Genomic DNA, 14,670 nt, shown 5'->3' with positions numbered 1-14,670 from the left:
CCGGATGCAACGGAAAAAACGACAGGTAAGAGACACAAATACAAAAATGTGTATGATGAAGCCAGCAAAGAATGAGACAGAAATATACATACTATTTAATACAGCGCCATCTGTGAGATTTTTTAATACTAACGTGTGTATGAAAGCTCTTGTAGTGAATTTTAATTTAGGATTATACGTAAAATTTAAATATCAATTCACAGAGGGCGCTACCTTACAATTATTTACTAATGACAAAATTTTACATATACTTAAGACGTTTAGGATAATTGTATTTTAATTTTGGAAGGTTTCACTTCTACCACATGTGAATTGCACACATTTTGTTTTTTATTTTTATTTTGGATAGACGAGCTCACAGCCTCCCTGGTGTTAAGTAGTTACTGGAGTCCATAGACATCTATAAATAACGTAAATGCGCCACCCGCCTTGAGATATAAGTTCTAAGGTCTCAGTATAGTTACAACGGCTAATCCGCCCTTCAAACCGAAACGCATTACTGCTTCGGCAGAAATAGGCATGGCAGTGGCACCTACCCGTGCGGACTCACAAGAGGTCCTACCACCAGTCAAGGATTAAAGGATTGTTTAGTTGTAGTTAGCTCGCGTTTCTCCTCGGTCGTACGATTCCTGTTTTGCAACCGTCTGAGCAATGTACATCCTCACGACGACCTTAGTTAACGTGTCGATCGCGAACCGTCAATAGATCGACTCTCTGTTAATGTGTATCTCTGGTAAAGTGCGGAGCGTCGGAATATCGACAATTTGCGCAGTTTCATTAAAAGACGTGCCTTAGCGCGCGCACATTCAGAATAACCATTTAAAATTATTTTGCTGTGAATTTAGCATTGGTTTTTTAAGAAAGTTTGTCTATGGTACTTGTTACAAAAACCCGATAGCTTTTCCTGCAAATGATATGAAAATAAGATCAGCGCTAAAATGGTTAAATTAGATCCAATAAGTATCTGAAGACAGCGTCAGAACACTTCTTCGACAAAGCGGCGCCACTCGGATAGCCATAATAAGTGTTGACGGTCGATGGTCATGATATTGACGACCGACTCCCCGCACCCCTCAGTATTGGCGGGAATCCTATAAATGAGTGGAGCACTACGACTAATATACTTAAAATATTAGAAAGCATTTTAATAAAATTGAAATACAAAAACAATAAAACAATTAAATAGGTAATTATGTTTTATTTACCATCAATACGTATCTTATCACTACAAAATTATCTAGAACTGACTTAAGATATACTCGTACAGATGGCGTATCTAGTGATAATATATGAAATAAGAAATTCTGAATGCATATTATGAATAGCTAAGGAGTAAAACAGTATTGATAACGGAATAATATTGATTGACCGAAAAGCTATTTTAATTTCTAAATAGCGCTCTTAACAAGTTGATTAACAAAATAATTCAAAACTATTTCAGCGTCTCTAGAGGAAGCCACTATAGAATCCACTAATGTTACCTCGATACAATCCAATGAAATGTTTTATTTCCGCCAAAAAATGATCTGATGCTATACTTAACTGACTAGACGTAAAAAATTAAGACGAAAATTTTACGTTTTTCTACTCAGTACTAAAAAGCAGTATTTAAAAGCGCCGATTGAAGTATCGTATATCGATAGTTTAAATCGATACCGAGATTTCGATGGTAAATATAAAAAACGAAATTTTCGTCTCGATTTTTACTCCGAACCAAAAAATATTGAAGTTCATTTTTGAATTCTGTTTTAATAATTTTCATGAAAAATATACAAAAATTGTGTAGCTTAAAACTAATCTGTGCTTATGTACAAACGCTCGGCGCAACTACACTGGATAATTCAAAGCAAGAAAACCCAGTTTCTTGACTTTTAAATTTATTAATAGTGAAGTTCCGGCGCATTAAGAGAACAATAAGAATTCAAGAATTATTGTAACAAGTGGACTGCCCGCCACATCAGTACATTTTATTGCCTTGTTGTTTAGTTTGAATTCAAAATAAACTGTCCATATTTTATTTTTTTCATCAATCTGTCAATGTTAACTTCAACGAATGTAGTGTTTTATAATCTCAACTAATTTTAGAGGTATTTTCACCAGGAAATTTGGTTCTGTGAATATTTTTTTATTATAATGTCTTTACTCTTACAGAACTACCGTTACAGTCAAATCGGGTTTAGTAAGAGAATTTCGTTCGTTTTTTTATTATTTATCAAATGCATCAAATATATATATTTATTAAAAAAACAAATTGCGATAATCTCGGTATAAACTTTAAAAAAATTCGCCTTTTAATTACAATTAATTGATATATAAGCGTTCGCATCATTCGACATGAATCTCGTTGCTTATTTATAGAGTGTAACTACTAAAACGCATATAGTTCTTGGATAAATGATCACGATTCGTAAGTATTATCAACTTTAATTCCGCAAATCAATCACTTTTCACACCAACATTACATTATAATTAGTAATCGATAATCAAAAATGATATCGATTAATCGTTCCACAATTATCGACTTTTAATACATTTCGTTAGGCGGTTCACGCCGTCAGAGTTCCGTTCACTAGTTTCCTACCGAACACTCTGGCGCTGGTGGCCTTCTTGGGCGGCGCCTTCGCCTTGGGGCGGAGACTGGGGATTTGCGACACTTTAATGGCGATGGCAGACTTCTGTTTGAGGGCGGCGGGCTCGTGCGCGGGCGCGGGCTGACCCTCAAACGTCGAGCTCCTGATCAGCTTCCGAGCCTCCGGCTTCTCACTCTCGATCCAAACTCTTTTGTCAGCTTTTGCGGGTAGTTTCTTAACCTGTTCGACTTTCTTCCACAAATTAGCGATTTTGCTCTCAACGTCTCTCGTCTTCGCGGAGTTGATGCCGGTCGCGCTGGCGGGCGTGGTGTGGCGCGACGCTATAGTTATCGTCTTGCCGCTGTCGTTGCTCTGGAGGCTGTGGCTCGACGGAGAATTCTTCATAACGGGTTCAGGCTTCTTGGTGACTTTGCTGGGAGGTTTCTGTGTCTTCGTGGTTGGCGGGCGGGTGTAGCGGCCCGGCTGCGGCAGCCTCGACGGGGAAGTGTTCGCGGGCTTCGCTGACGCAGCTTTAGTGAGCTTGGGAACGTTCGTCTTTTTGTCTGGAGCGGGTAGATCTTTGGCCGGCACCGTGCTCTCTTCCTTCGTGAAAGTGCCCTGCCGTTCCAAAGGCAGAGGTTTTGTAGCGGCGGGTGGTGCGGCCGCCGGTCTGTGCGCCGCCGCCTTCGTAGGAGACTTGTTCGGGATCGATTTTTTCGGGGACGTGTTGGCGCTGGGTGGCCTGGAGGGGGCTTTGTGTGGGGCTCTGACGCCGGCGTGGGCTTTGGCAGCCGACTGCGGTCCCTTCGCTGAAGGTACGCCCTTAGGGGTCACCTTCGCCGTCGCGGCCGCCGGCGTCCGGGGCGCCGGTGCACTGCGCCTGTACGGAGACACGTAGGCGGCTTTCTTTCTCCCTCTAATAGTTTTGGGCGGCTCCGGCTCCTCGCCGAGGGACTCGTTGGAGTCGAGGCTGTCGTCTCTGCGCGGGTCCGGTTTCGTTATCTTAGGTTTAGGTCTGGGCTCGCGATCGGCGTCCGGGCGCGGCCTGTCCTCCGCGGCGCTGTCGCCTTCGTAGCTGGCGGAGTCGCTGGTGCTCGGGTGGTGCGCGCGGGACAGCCGGTACGAGGCGGTCATCTCGATGTTTTTGAGGTTGTTGACGACGCACAGGTCGACGGCGGCCGGGCTCTCGGTGACCGGCAGATAGTTCCGGAAGCTCCTGGTGTAGGTCTGCATCTGGGCGGAGTTGAGCTCGGAGTCGTCCGCGCGCTCGTCCAGGACCAGCTGGTGGGCGAGCTCGGCGGACGAGAGGCTGTCGTAGCCGGTGGTGGTCTCGACGTTTTCGAAGTTGGCATCTTTGGTGACGAAGGTCGGGGAGGGCGGGATGTCCTCGCTGAGCGTTCTCGTTCTAAACCTCTCCGCGTCTTCTAAACGTTTCTGTTTCATCGTCTTCTTGGCCGCGAGTCTTCGCTTCAAGCTCTCGATTTCCGGATCGCCGGATCGCCCGCCCGCGCCCCGCGCCCCCCCGCCGAGGATGTTGACGGTTTGCGTTTGGTACCGGGCCCGGTCCTCCATCCTCCTCTGCTTCGCGCTGAGTTTCCTCTTGGTCCTCGTCTCGCCGGGGACGGGCGCGTATTCGTCGGAGCGCTCGCTTTCTTCAGACTTGGTCCAGGTCAGGAACTCTTCTTCGACCTCCAGCACGACCGCGTCTTCCGTGACCGCATCACCGTCGACTATCGTGTACGTCTGGTAGCGGTCTTTGGACATGAGTCGTTTTTGTTTGGGAGTGAGGTAGCTCGGGTCCCGCTGTCTCTTTGGCGAGGACTCGATGCTGCTGCCGTCGGAGGGCGGCGCCGGGGGGGGAGGGTCCGTGCCGACACTCGCGGCGGCGGGGGGGCACTCCGCGGGCTGAGCGGCCGCGTGTTCGAGTTCGCTTGTCGATTCTGTCATCTCGTTGAAGAGAGAAGGCGGATTCACTTTATCTAGATCGTGGTATACGAAGGTTTTACAAAGGGGAAATTCAAAGACAGGTTGCTTGAGGTCGAACACCAGAGGAGTTTTCACCGAGACATCCGCTACCTCGGATATTATACTCGCCACGGAGACCATGCTGCCTTCCATCTCCAAGTTCTCCATCTCGGAGGGAGGCTTTACATTGTCGAGGAAGCTCACGGGGTCGCTCTCCAGGTGCTCGGAGGTGTCGCGGTGTAACGAGTTCTTGAGGGCCCGCTTCATTAAGGAGCCCGGGAGAGACTTCTTCCGGTCGCGCGGCACGTGTTCCGGCGGCAGGGCGGACGTGCTCAGGGACAGCAGCGAGGGGGGCTCGCCCTGCAGCGCGGACAGTCGCGCCGCCAGCCGCGCGGCCTCACGTTCGATGGCTTCGGAATCTAGCTTGGAGTCTTCAGAGGCTTCGTCGAGGAGGGAAGCGAAGCTAGGCTCGGGCACGCTGTCCAGCATGGCGGAGTGCAGACAGAGAGTGAGGTCGGGGCGCGTGGCGTGCGACAGGGGGGCGGCGGGCAGGAGGTCAGGCGGGCGGGGGCGCGCGGGAGGGGCGCGTCCGCCGGCGAGCGCGCGAGGGGGGGGAGGGAGGCCGGCGGGCGCGGGACCGTTTTTTGCCTGCGGGGGGGCAGGAGGTACGTGGGGATCGGGAGGGCGTCGCGACATACCGGCGCGGACGTAACGTTCGAAAACCTCTTTATCAGCGGAGCTGAAGAAATCATCGTGTGGAGGGGAGGAGCCCGGGGGAGGCCGGCGGGCCATGCCGGCTCGCACGCAGCGCTCGAACACCTCCTTGTCGGTGGAGCCGAAGGAGTCGTTGCTGAGCTCCCCGGCGGAGGAGGAGGAGTCCCGGTGGCTGGCCCGGGCGGCGCCGGCCTTCACGGTCTCCTCGAAGATCTCTCGGTCGGTGGAGCCGAACGACTCGAGGCTGAGCGAGCTGAGCGAGTCGTTCCGCGCGAGGTTGCTGGGCGCGGCGTGCCTCGAGCGTTCGCGGCCGCCCTGGGATTTTACAGGCAGACGACTTTCGTGTTTACGGCCTAGAATAGGAAACAAAATCATATTAGGAACATTATTATATTAATAATGTAACAACACTTACATTGTTATGTTAAGTTAATCTTTGAACCTTTGGATAAACGTATAACTCCAAATATTCACACCTGACTTGTAGTGACCTCTCCTTAAAACATTACTTGTGCGGGCCTTTGTCTTATTATAAATAACACATCTTTAATATTTTAAACGAGGACTGAAACTACTGTATGTACACAAGTTTATTTTTCTACTTCGCCAAGCATGAGCGACCATCCTGATGATAGCGGTAGTGACGTTGACATGTATGACGTCACGCGCTTAAATACCAACCAGGGCATCGTTATAAAAAAAAACGTTAAAAAGCCAATCACTATTACTATTAAGATTAATAATAATTATGAAGAGTGGTATACTCACGCTCGTCGTGCGTGGGGGGCCGCGGGGGCGCCTCGAGCCTGCCCTCCTTGGGGGGCAGCGGGGGCGGGGGTGTCGGACTGCGACTGAAATAGAAAACCGTGTCCCATAAGGAACTTCGTTCCAAAAAATAAAAATAAATATAATCAAAATATTAGTTTTGGAGATGCGGCGCGCGCCCCGCGCCCACGGACCACGGCAACACGAACCTGTCGCGCACGTTCCTGGCGAGCTCGTGCGACATCTTGACGGTTTCCGTGGAGGAGCGCAGGCAGGCCGGAAGCGACCTCTGGAAAACACAAATTAAAGGTCGGTTAAGAACATAACAAAAACCTGTGAGTGAGACGGTATGTTCATTATATAAAGTTATTTACATATATGAGTCGACTATTATCAAAGCCGGCAATGTGACTTTTGGACAATTATTGGTAAATCAGAAAAACTAATTATCGACTTTGTATTCCATTGGCAGTCACAAAACTCTTCGGAACGACATCTTAGATAAATAACAGGTTAAGTATTAACCTTTATTTAATGCAGGTTTTGAACCGTATTCTTTGAAGGAGACGATTATATTCAAATCAATCTGTATTGACATATCAATAACATTTTTTTGTCCAAATGCACAGATTGCCACCTTTGATAATAGACGACTCATATATAGTAATGAATGACCACTATAACACGGTAGATCGGTTCTGCATTATAGGAAACGCGTTGCAGGAGTATTCTCGGATAATGCGCTTGTATGATTCACATAACGCTTTATGTAAAAATATAATATATATAAAATATTATATAAGGTACCCAATATTTTTACACTTCAAAAACTAGGAACACAAATTTAATAAATACATTTAATTTCATTTTTTAACAGCACGATTGACACTATGGGCAAATAAATGTACACAAAAATAATTATGAACCGTACAAAGGAGACTGAAACGATTACATACATTTTTGGGCCCGAATGTAACGTGATGAAACTAATATGAATTAATAGATTCAGATTTATCAGTACCTTGCTGAAAATTATAAAAGTTTTCTCAATCTGAGAGCCGAGTTAATAAAGATTTAGTAAAAGTTAGGTTATGTTACAATCTCTTTAAAAAAGCTGAATAATAACTTATTTAAGCATAAGTAAATGTTTATTATATCCATTGGATAATCTTTTAAATGTCATATTATGAATGAATATCAATGATATATATCAGGTATGGAATATGGAATTGCTATCCCACAATTCACACAGCGATCCATAATTTCAACAGTATCCAATGCAACAATTTCAAGTCAAACGTGTGAGCGATCTTCGGTGTCCAGTGTAGAAGCAATTGTCGTACAAGGCTGGCAGAGTTGGAATCCGTAATAATAAAGCAGTGATCGTTGAAAATATAAAAACAGCCCGATAGATACACACTCAAAATGCGTCGAAGATACAAAACGAGTAGAGCAGAAAAAACCAACAAGCGCCAAAAAATAATTGTATAATCTATGAATAAACGTCATGTCAGCTTACTGTGGACTTTTTGGCGGGAACGCGAGGAGTGAAGTTGTGTGATTTGTTTTATTTTGTCTATTTAGTGTTTCTTCAGGTTTAAATGTGTATTAACGGTGGTTTATTAACTGTTTAATATCTGTGAAAGTGCACAAATGTGGGAAAATGAAACAAAGCTGCTGGACGTAACTTCTCGGGTTCCTCCAAAAAGTCCACTGAAAAAATCTCAGTAAATGACCACCATTTTACTGCGATTATATTTCATCCCATATCATTTCATTTCATTAAATTTCATCCCAGTTGATTAATGTCTCAAATTAATCATCTTCATTTCATTTCACTCCATATTATCATTTTTCATAAAATTAAGAATATAAAGTAAAATAAGACATGACTTAAAGGTCTTAGTTACCAGGTCATAAAATCTCTTAAAAAAAAAAACAGCTTACTGTCAAAGCTGTCATCAAAAATACAATCGATTTTAATCGATTTGAAATCGATAATCATATTACTTTGCTAAGTAATAATAGACTTTTTCTTCATTTATGTATATAATCGCAACTAGCGACCCGCCCTCGCTTCGCTTCGGAAACATTAAATAAAACACACATGAAAACAAAAAAACAAAAACAAAAAAAAAAGTAGCCTATGTTCATCAGGGACAATGTCGGCTTCTAATGGAAAAAGAATTTTTCAAATCGGTCCAGTAGTTTCGGAGCCTATTCGAAACAAACAAACAAACAAATCTTTTCTCTTTATAATATTAGTATAGATTAAATCCGGCGCATACCGCACTTGTATACAATACAACAAGTATAAATCGCTCATTTAATTACTTTGCATTAATTACCTAGTGCAATGTTTTTCTTTTTATAATCCTGTAATCGATTAATTAAATCGATCACACCGTTATACCGCCAAAAACTAACTTTCTCATTTTTCTCCGGTCTCAGAAAGAGGATTGAGGTGATTTTTTTATATTCTTATATAAAAAGATATGACAATTTTTTTAGACTACATTCCAAGTTATTACATTTTTGGCCCACGATTTTCCGTCTCCTTTCATTACAAATTTCACAGTTTAAGCAGAAATATAACTTGCGAAACTTCCGTGTTATACGAGGGATTGAGATCGCGTAATGTGAAAATGCGTTATAAGAATATCGTGTTATATATAGGGTGCATTACTGTATATACAATTTTGGTTTAAGTATTTTAATTTTGTACTAGAAAAATACCTTATTATAGATTTTATAGATTTTGTATTAGCACTCGATTAGCCAGAAGGGGGTTTGAGAGGGAACGAATCAAATCAAATCAAAAAAAATTTATTCAACATAAATGAAAGTACATACTTGTTGAACGTGAAAAGAACTACCGCCAATTCACAGGAACTAGCCTCCGTCCTGAGAAGAACTGGCAAGAAACTCAGCGGGCATCTTTTTTTTAAAAATATTAGATATTTTTTTTAATATTAGATTTTTTTAAATATTCTTTTTTACAATGAGATCCATCTGAGGGTTAACGGTTACCGTCACTCTTCTGGCGCGGGATAACAATTGAACTGTAATTAAACTCACGTAGACTTCATCCCTGTAGGGGTGGCCGGAGGACACGTCCGATGAAGGCCCTTTGTTCTTGACGACCTGGAAACATTACGAGTGTAACACGTTTACGGTTGAACGTCGTGTGCATACGTTTAAAAAATTTCGTGGACACGGACAGGTTTTTTTTTAATTTTTAGTAAATATTATTAAATGACGAATGACACACACAACTCTATTCATTGTCAAACATTTGTTATTGCTTATTCTGTGGTCAAATTGAGAATAGGTTACTATTGTTTATCTTTAATATTATTTGCTTGGCGAAATCTGTGAATAAAGAAGTCTATTAAGTCTTTGACAATAGAACCTTAATAATGTTCAAACTTATAAATACAATTAATTATAGTCGAATCTCGACTACTGCGGGACCACTAGTTGTTACAAATATTTACGATTTGATCGCATAATTTACATTTGTCTGTAAGTTCTAATTAACGCCACTTAGCAAATATTGATTTTTCAGTACGTATGTATGCACACATATGACGTCATCGGACGCCGGGCCGCACCTTGGCGATCCCCTTCTGTATGCACTCCTCGAGCAGGTCGGCCGCGTCGCTCAGGTTGGAGCTGTCCGAGGTGTGTCCGTCGGAGGGCGCGGCGGGGGGCGCGGGGGCGGAGTCCACGGACAGCGCCGACAGGTTGCTGTTGCTGCCGGCCTTCGACAGTATCGCGGGCGTGTCCTCGGTGCAGTACACTCTGCACACCTCGCTCGGGGTTTGGTTCCCTGTAAATAACATTATAATTGAAGACATGAGTGGATGATGCGGTTAAATACCTTGAGTTTTTACATTGAATGAATGTGTTATATGCTTATAAACCATATTAGACCTTAAAACAACGAGTGTAAAGGCTATTGTTACGCGCTGGTGTTCGGGATAAATAAAAATTCTACCGACGTATACATTGATACTGTATTAACTCTTCGAACACTTAAAACACTCAACGAACACTTTAAAATTCTCAATTCGCTTCTTCCGCTTCGCTTCAGGTGATCCGTTCGCTGTTTCGCTTCGAGTAGTTCCGATTACTGACTAACTGCGTGCCATCTCTGCAACACTTTTACAGTCGATTCCACATCCCTACATTTGTCAAGTACATTCTGGGCGAGTCGAGTAGCTTCTATGTGTGTTTCTGCTATCTGACAATAGATGGGGTTGTACTTCTAGATTTTACTAATACCTTCGATATTCGTTCGGTTATTCGGCGATAGATGGCATTACTCTTACCGGCGTAACACTAATTTTAGAAATTGCACGTGATAAAGGAGTTGTATACGAAGAAATAGTACAAGTAACAAAAGTTCTTTGCCTGTTTTCTCAAAATTAACAAATTGTATCATATCCCCCTCATCCCCTCGTGTCTTCAATTGTAAGGGCGTTTTTAATTTTAACAAAACAAGCAAATGCAGTGAAAAGAAATCACTTTATTAGGATTTAAGGGGTAATTGGGAGGGAATGTTCTGACCCTTTCCATCAGAATGTGTATCCACATCTGCAAACAAGCAACCCAGAAAGCACTGACAATGCGATTTAAAAACTTATAAGCTATTTTAGAAACCTTAATTCTATTAATGCGACAATAAATCAAGAAATTAAAATTTAAAATCACTAAACAGAATCAAACAACCCGAATATGTATTCGTTCTTTTGTTTTGGCCTCAAATGACGTCACACGTAGTAAAATTACGTTCGGTCGACGTAAGAAAATTTCTCGCGCCACATTTGGAATAATGAGTCCATTTTCCAAAATTTTACATAGAAAATTCTACTCACCTTTCGTTAATAAATTCGATGTATTCGTCGATGAAGGTAGAGGATTGATTTGATCTCTGAAACGGAAAGAAAACCTCCAGTGAATACATTAAGAATTATTACAATATATTTATATTTATTGGTATTGTTGACAGGCAAGCATTCAGCCCCCCTGGTGAGTGGTTACCGTCGCCCATGGACATCAGCAATGCCAGGGGCCCACTCAGGTCGCTGCCCCCCTGCGAAGTGCTGTCTGCAAGCCTCACTCAAGAATTTACATGTCACTGAGCGAGTTGAGTTTACGTATTTATACATTTTTCGTATTCGCCGATGGTTTTTTTTATTATTTTTTTATTGCTTAGATGGGTGGACCAGCTCACACAGCCCACCTAGTTTTAAGTGGATACTGGAGCCCATAGACATCTACAACGTAAATGCGCCACCCACGTTGAGATATAAGTTCTAAGGTCTCAGTATAGATACAGCGGCTGCACCACCCTTCAAACCGAAACGCATTACTGCTTCACGGCAGAAATAGACAAGGTGGTGGTACCTACCCGTGCGGACTTACAATACGCAAATTATGATTTTGCGGGTTTGATTTTTATTAGACAATGTTATTCCTTCACCGTGGAAGTCAATCGTGAACATTTGTTGAGTACGTATTTCATTAGAAAAATTGGTACCCGCCTGCGGGATTCGAACACCGGTGCATCGCTTCAACACAAAAGCACCGGACGTCTTATCCTTTAGGCCACGACGACTTAGAACCCGATAATGATAATATACGTATGCTTACCTAATTTCGTTCTTCTGCAGCACGTCTTCGGGGTCATTCTCGAGCGCCGAACAGTTTTGATCCTCCAGTTTTTCGTTTCTCGAGAGTAGCTTCAGCGATTGCTGCCGGAATGACGTAATCAATTTTGATCAAATCCAATCAATTAGACATCACGTATATAATGGGTTTAATGCCGAGCTTTAGGAATACAGGTATCCCTCCTATAACACGGTAGATACGGTAGATAGTAGAGTTCATCCATACGACCTGGAGCTCTTGGCTCTGCCCCTGGCATTGCTGACGTCCACGAGCGACAGTAACCACTCACCATGAGGTGAGCCGTATGCTCGTCTGCTTATATGGTAATAAAAATAAAAAAACTTTCCAACAAAGACCGGTGTTGTGCGTGACCGTGTTATATGAGACAGAAGCCAGTACAAAAAGGAGAGGATCCTATTGTTGGGTATTTAAGCCTTTCGATATTCTAATTTGCGGGTAGGTTGCGCGTCAACAAACAATATGTAACAATTGAGGGAAGGGGGACGGGGATAACAATTGCGGGAAGGGGCACAGGGGGAGGACTGCAGCGAAGAGTAGTGGCCTTTGCTCTCCCCTCAGACGTTAAGAGTTACATAGGCTAGGCTAGTTAGACCTGGTGAGTCGTACCACTTAGTTAGTATGTTAGCTATAACATAGATTAGTGAATCAGTTTTAAGTTAGATACATAATAAATTAGAGTTAACTCTTACGCTATCGAGAACGTTAAAAAACTCGCAGTAAGCGCACTGACGCTACAACAGCGGGACGTACCTTGTTGTGCCTGTCCTCGTCGTCGATGGTCAGGCTGCTGAGGCTGGTGTTTGCGGAGAACTGGGCCGGGGTGTGTTCCACTACGAACCGGGACACACGCTCCTCGAACACCGAGCCCGCGCACTCCGCCCCGGACACCTCTGTGACAGACATGTCAGATACACAAACTGCTCTGTGATCCCGGATGACCGTGGTAATGAGTTTCCAAATAGTATTTATTTCGATAATAGTTATTTGTGCGATTGCATGCAGCAGAGTTGCGAATGTTGCGATGGATGTGTGGAGTAACGAGAACGGATAGAATACGGAATGAATATGTCAGAGGAAGTCTGAAAGTGGCACCTGTGACAGAGAAGCTGCTAAGTGCACGTTTGGGATGGTATGGACATGTGATGAGACGAAATGAAAATGAGGTTGGTAAGAGAATGTTAACTATGAATGTGGAAGGATATAGAGGAAGAGGTAGATCTAAGAAGAAATGGATGGATTGCGTAAAAGACGATATGGGTAAGAGGGGAGTGAGTGAGTAAAATTTAGCGCTATGCCAAAGTAACTATTCCACGCGGACGGAGTCGCGGGCAAAGGCTAGTTGGTTATAAAATTAAATTGGTGGATATCAAAAAGTATAGTTTCAATGATGGGGGCGGACGTACCTTGCGGCGGCGAGGGGGGCGCGGGCGGGGGGCGGCGCGGGGACGCGGGGGCGCTGCCGCCCGGCGAGTCCGGGATCTCACTCGGAGAGATGCAGCCCGATGTCAGTCGACTGTACACCAAAAGCTTTAAGTTCACGAGGTATTTACTTGCAAAAACACATAGTTTAGGATTTTTTTAATAAGCTAATACAACTAAAAATAATAGTTCTTCCAGCAAGACTCGCAGTGTCGCAGCACAGTAAATAATAACAAAGAAAAAAAGATAGTGGTATTATTATTTATCAAACTATGAATTCGGCTATTGTTAAACAATAATTACACGTTTCTTGAAGACATTACAACCAAACTGTATACAGAAAGCTATAAATTCCGGCAAAAAAATTGGTGCGCGTGCAACTTGGTGCACGTGAAAGAAGTGAAACTTCTTTTTCGGTGTATTGTGATTTTCTTCATTCTTCATCCATAAATCAAATTTCTCTTGTAATAGGGAATGCTGTGTATAAGAGAAACGACCTAGCTCTTCCCTCTCTCCACGGTCGAGTGGTTCGCGAAACGCTGTCTATTTTCACACCCTCTCTCTCTTTCTAAATTGTATCCTTTCTCTCTAGCCGTAACGAATCTGTCGCGAATTAAATTTTACTCTCAACGTGCCTCAAGAAGTTTCACTTCAAAAACAAATTTCTTAGATAACATAGATCCCGAACTCACCTAACTTCCGAGACCACGGAACCCTGGTCGTCCTGCTGGGAGCACTCGGGTAGGGATCCCAACGAGCTGGACCTGGAGAACATGAGGGGCGTGTCCTCGACGAACCGCTGCTGCGGCGACGAGGTCCGGACCGAGGTCTGTCCCGACGTTGCCGCTTGGGTGGCGATCGCTACGGGCTCGCTTGCAAATGTCACCGCTTTCGAACCTAACGGGTATTACGATATGTACAGTAATAACACGCCCGATGTATCAAGCGATGTGACTCCTGAGCTAGTCATATCAGATGTTCTCGATCTACTAACGGTGCTTTAAGGTACCTCAAGCACCGGTCATCGTTCTCGTCGAACCCATCGCTTGCGACGAAGGGCTCGACGAGCAAATTAACCCACAGACACAGCCCACTGAGTTTCTCGCCGGATCTTCTCAGTGGGTCGCGTTTTCGATCCGGTGGTAGATTCTGCGAAGCACGGCTCTTGCTAGGATTCGTGTTAGCAACGTCGTCAGGTTTGAGCCCCGTAAGCTCACCTCCTAGTTAAGGTTACGCTGAAATAGCCTTTCAAGGCTATCAGCTTAGGTAGGAAAAAAAAAACTTGAGCTGGTAGCCTTGAGATGCTATGCCAGCCAGAGTAGGTGATCTCACGGGGCTCTAACCTAAAGACGTTGCTAACACTAGCCCTAGTAAGAGTAGTGCTTCGCTGAATCTGCCACCGGATCGAAAACGCGACCCACTGAGAAGATCCGGCGAGGAACTCAGTGAGCTCTGTCTAGAGGGGGGATGCGAAAATACCGTGCTTCAAATATCACAGGCAAGTACTAATCTTTTAAATTAAATACGTTATTAGTATGCA

General features: G+C 44.0%; 1 protein-coding gene across 1 annotated transcript in view; it reads right to left on the bottom strand.

Annotated features, from left to right (window-relative positions):
* Positions 1-1,183: 1,183 nt before the first annotated feature.
* The window catches only part of LOC101745327 (adenomatous polyposis coli protein), a 51,527-nt gene continuing 38,040 nt past the window's right edge, over positions 1,184-14,670 (bottom strand). The window contains exons 5-14 of the mRNA XM_021347395.3: positions 13,823-14,027; positions 13,115-13,224; positions 12,462-12,601; positions 11,673-11,773; positions 10,895-10,950; positions 9,629-9,846; positions 9,093-9,158; positions 6,224-6,303; positions 6,018-6,100; positions 1,184-5,602 (exon numbers count right to left, since the gene is read on the bottom strand). Coding sequence (XP_021203070.2) covers positions 2,547-5,602; positions 6,018-6,100; positions 6,224-6,303; positions 9,093-9,158; positions 9,629-9,846; positions 10,895-10,950; positions 11,673-11,773; positions 12,462-12,601; positions 13,115-13,224; positions 13,823-14,027 — 4,115 coding nt within the window. The 3' untranslated portion in view covers positions 1,184-2,546. The remainder of the gene's footprint in view (positions 5,603-6,017; positions 6,101-6,223; positions 6,304-9,092; positions 9,159-9,628; positions 9,847-10,894; positions 10,951-11,672; positions 11,774-12,461; positions 12,602-13,114; positions 13,225-13,822; positions 14,028-14,670) is intronic.

Source organism: Bombyx mori, chromosome 6 (genome assembly GCF_030269925.1).
Source record: "Bombyx mori chromosome 6, ASM3026992v2".
NCBI lineage: Eukaryota > Metazoa > Arthropoda > Insecta > Lepidoptera > Bombycidae > Bombyx > Bombyx mori.
Note: the sequence above shows the minus strand (reverse complement) of the source record. Positions and strands in the feature narration are given on the sequence as shown.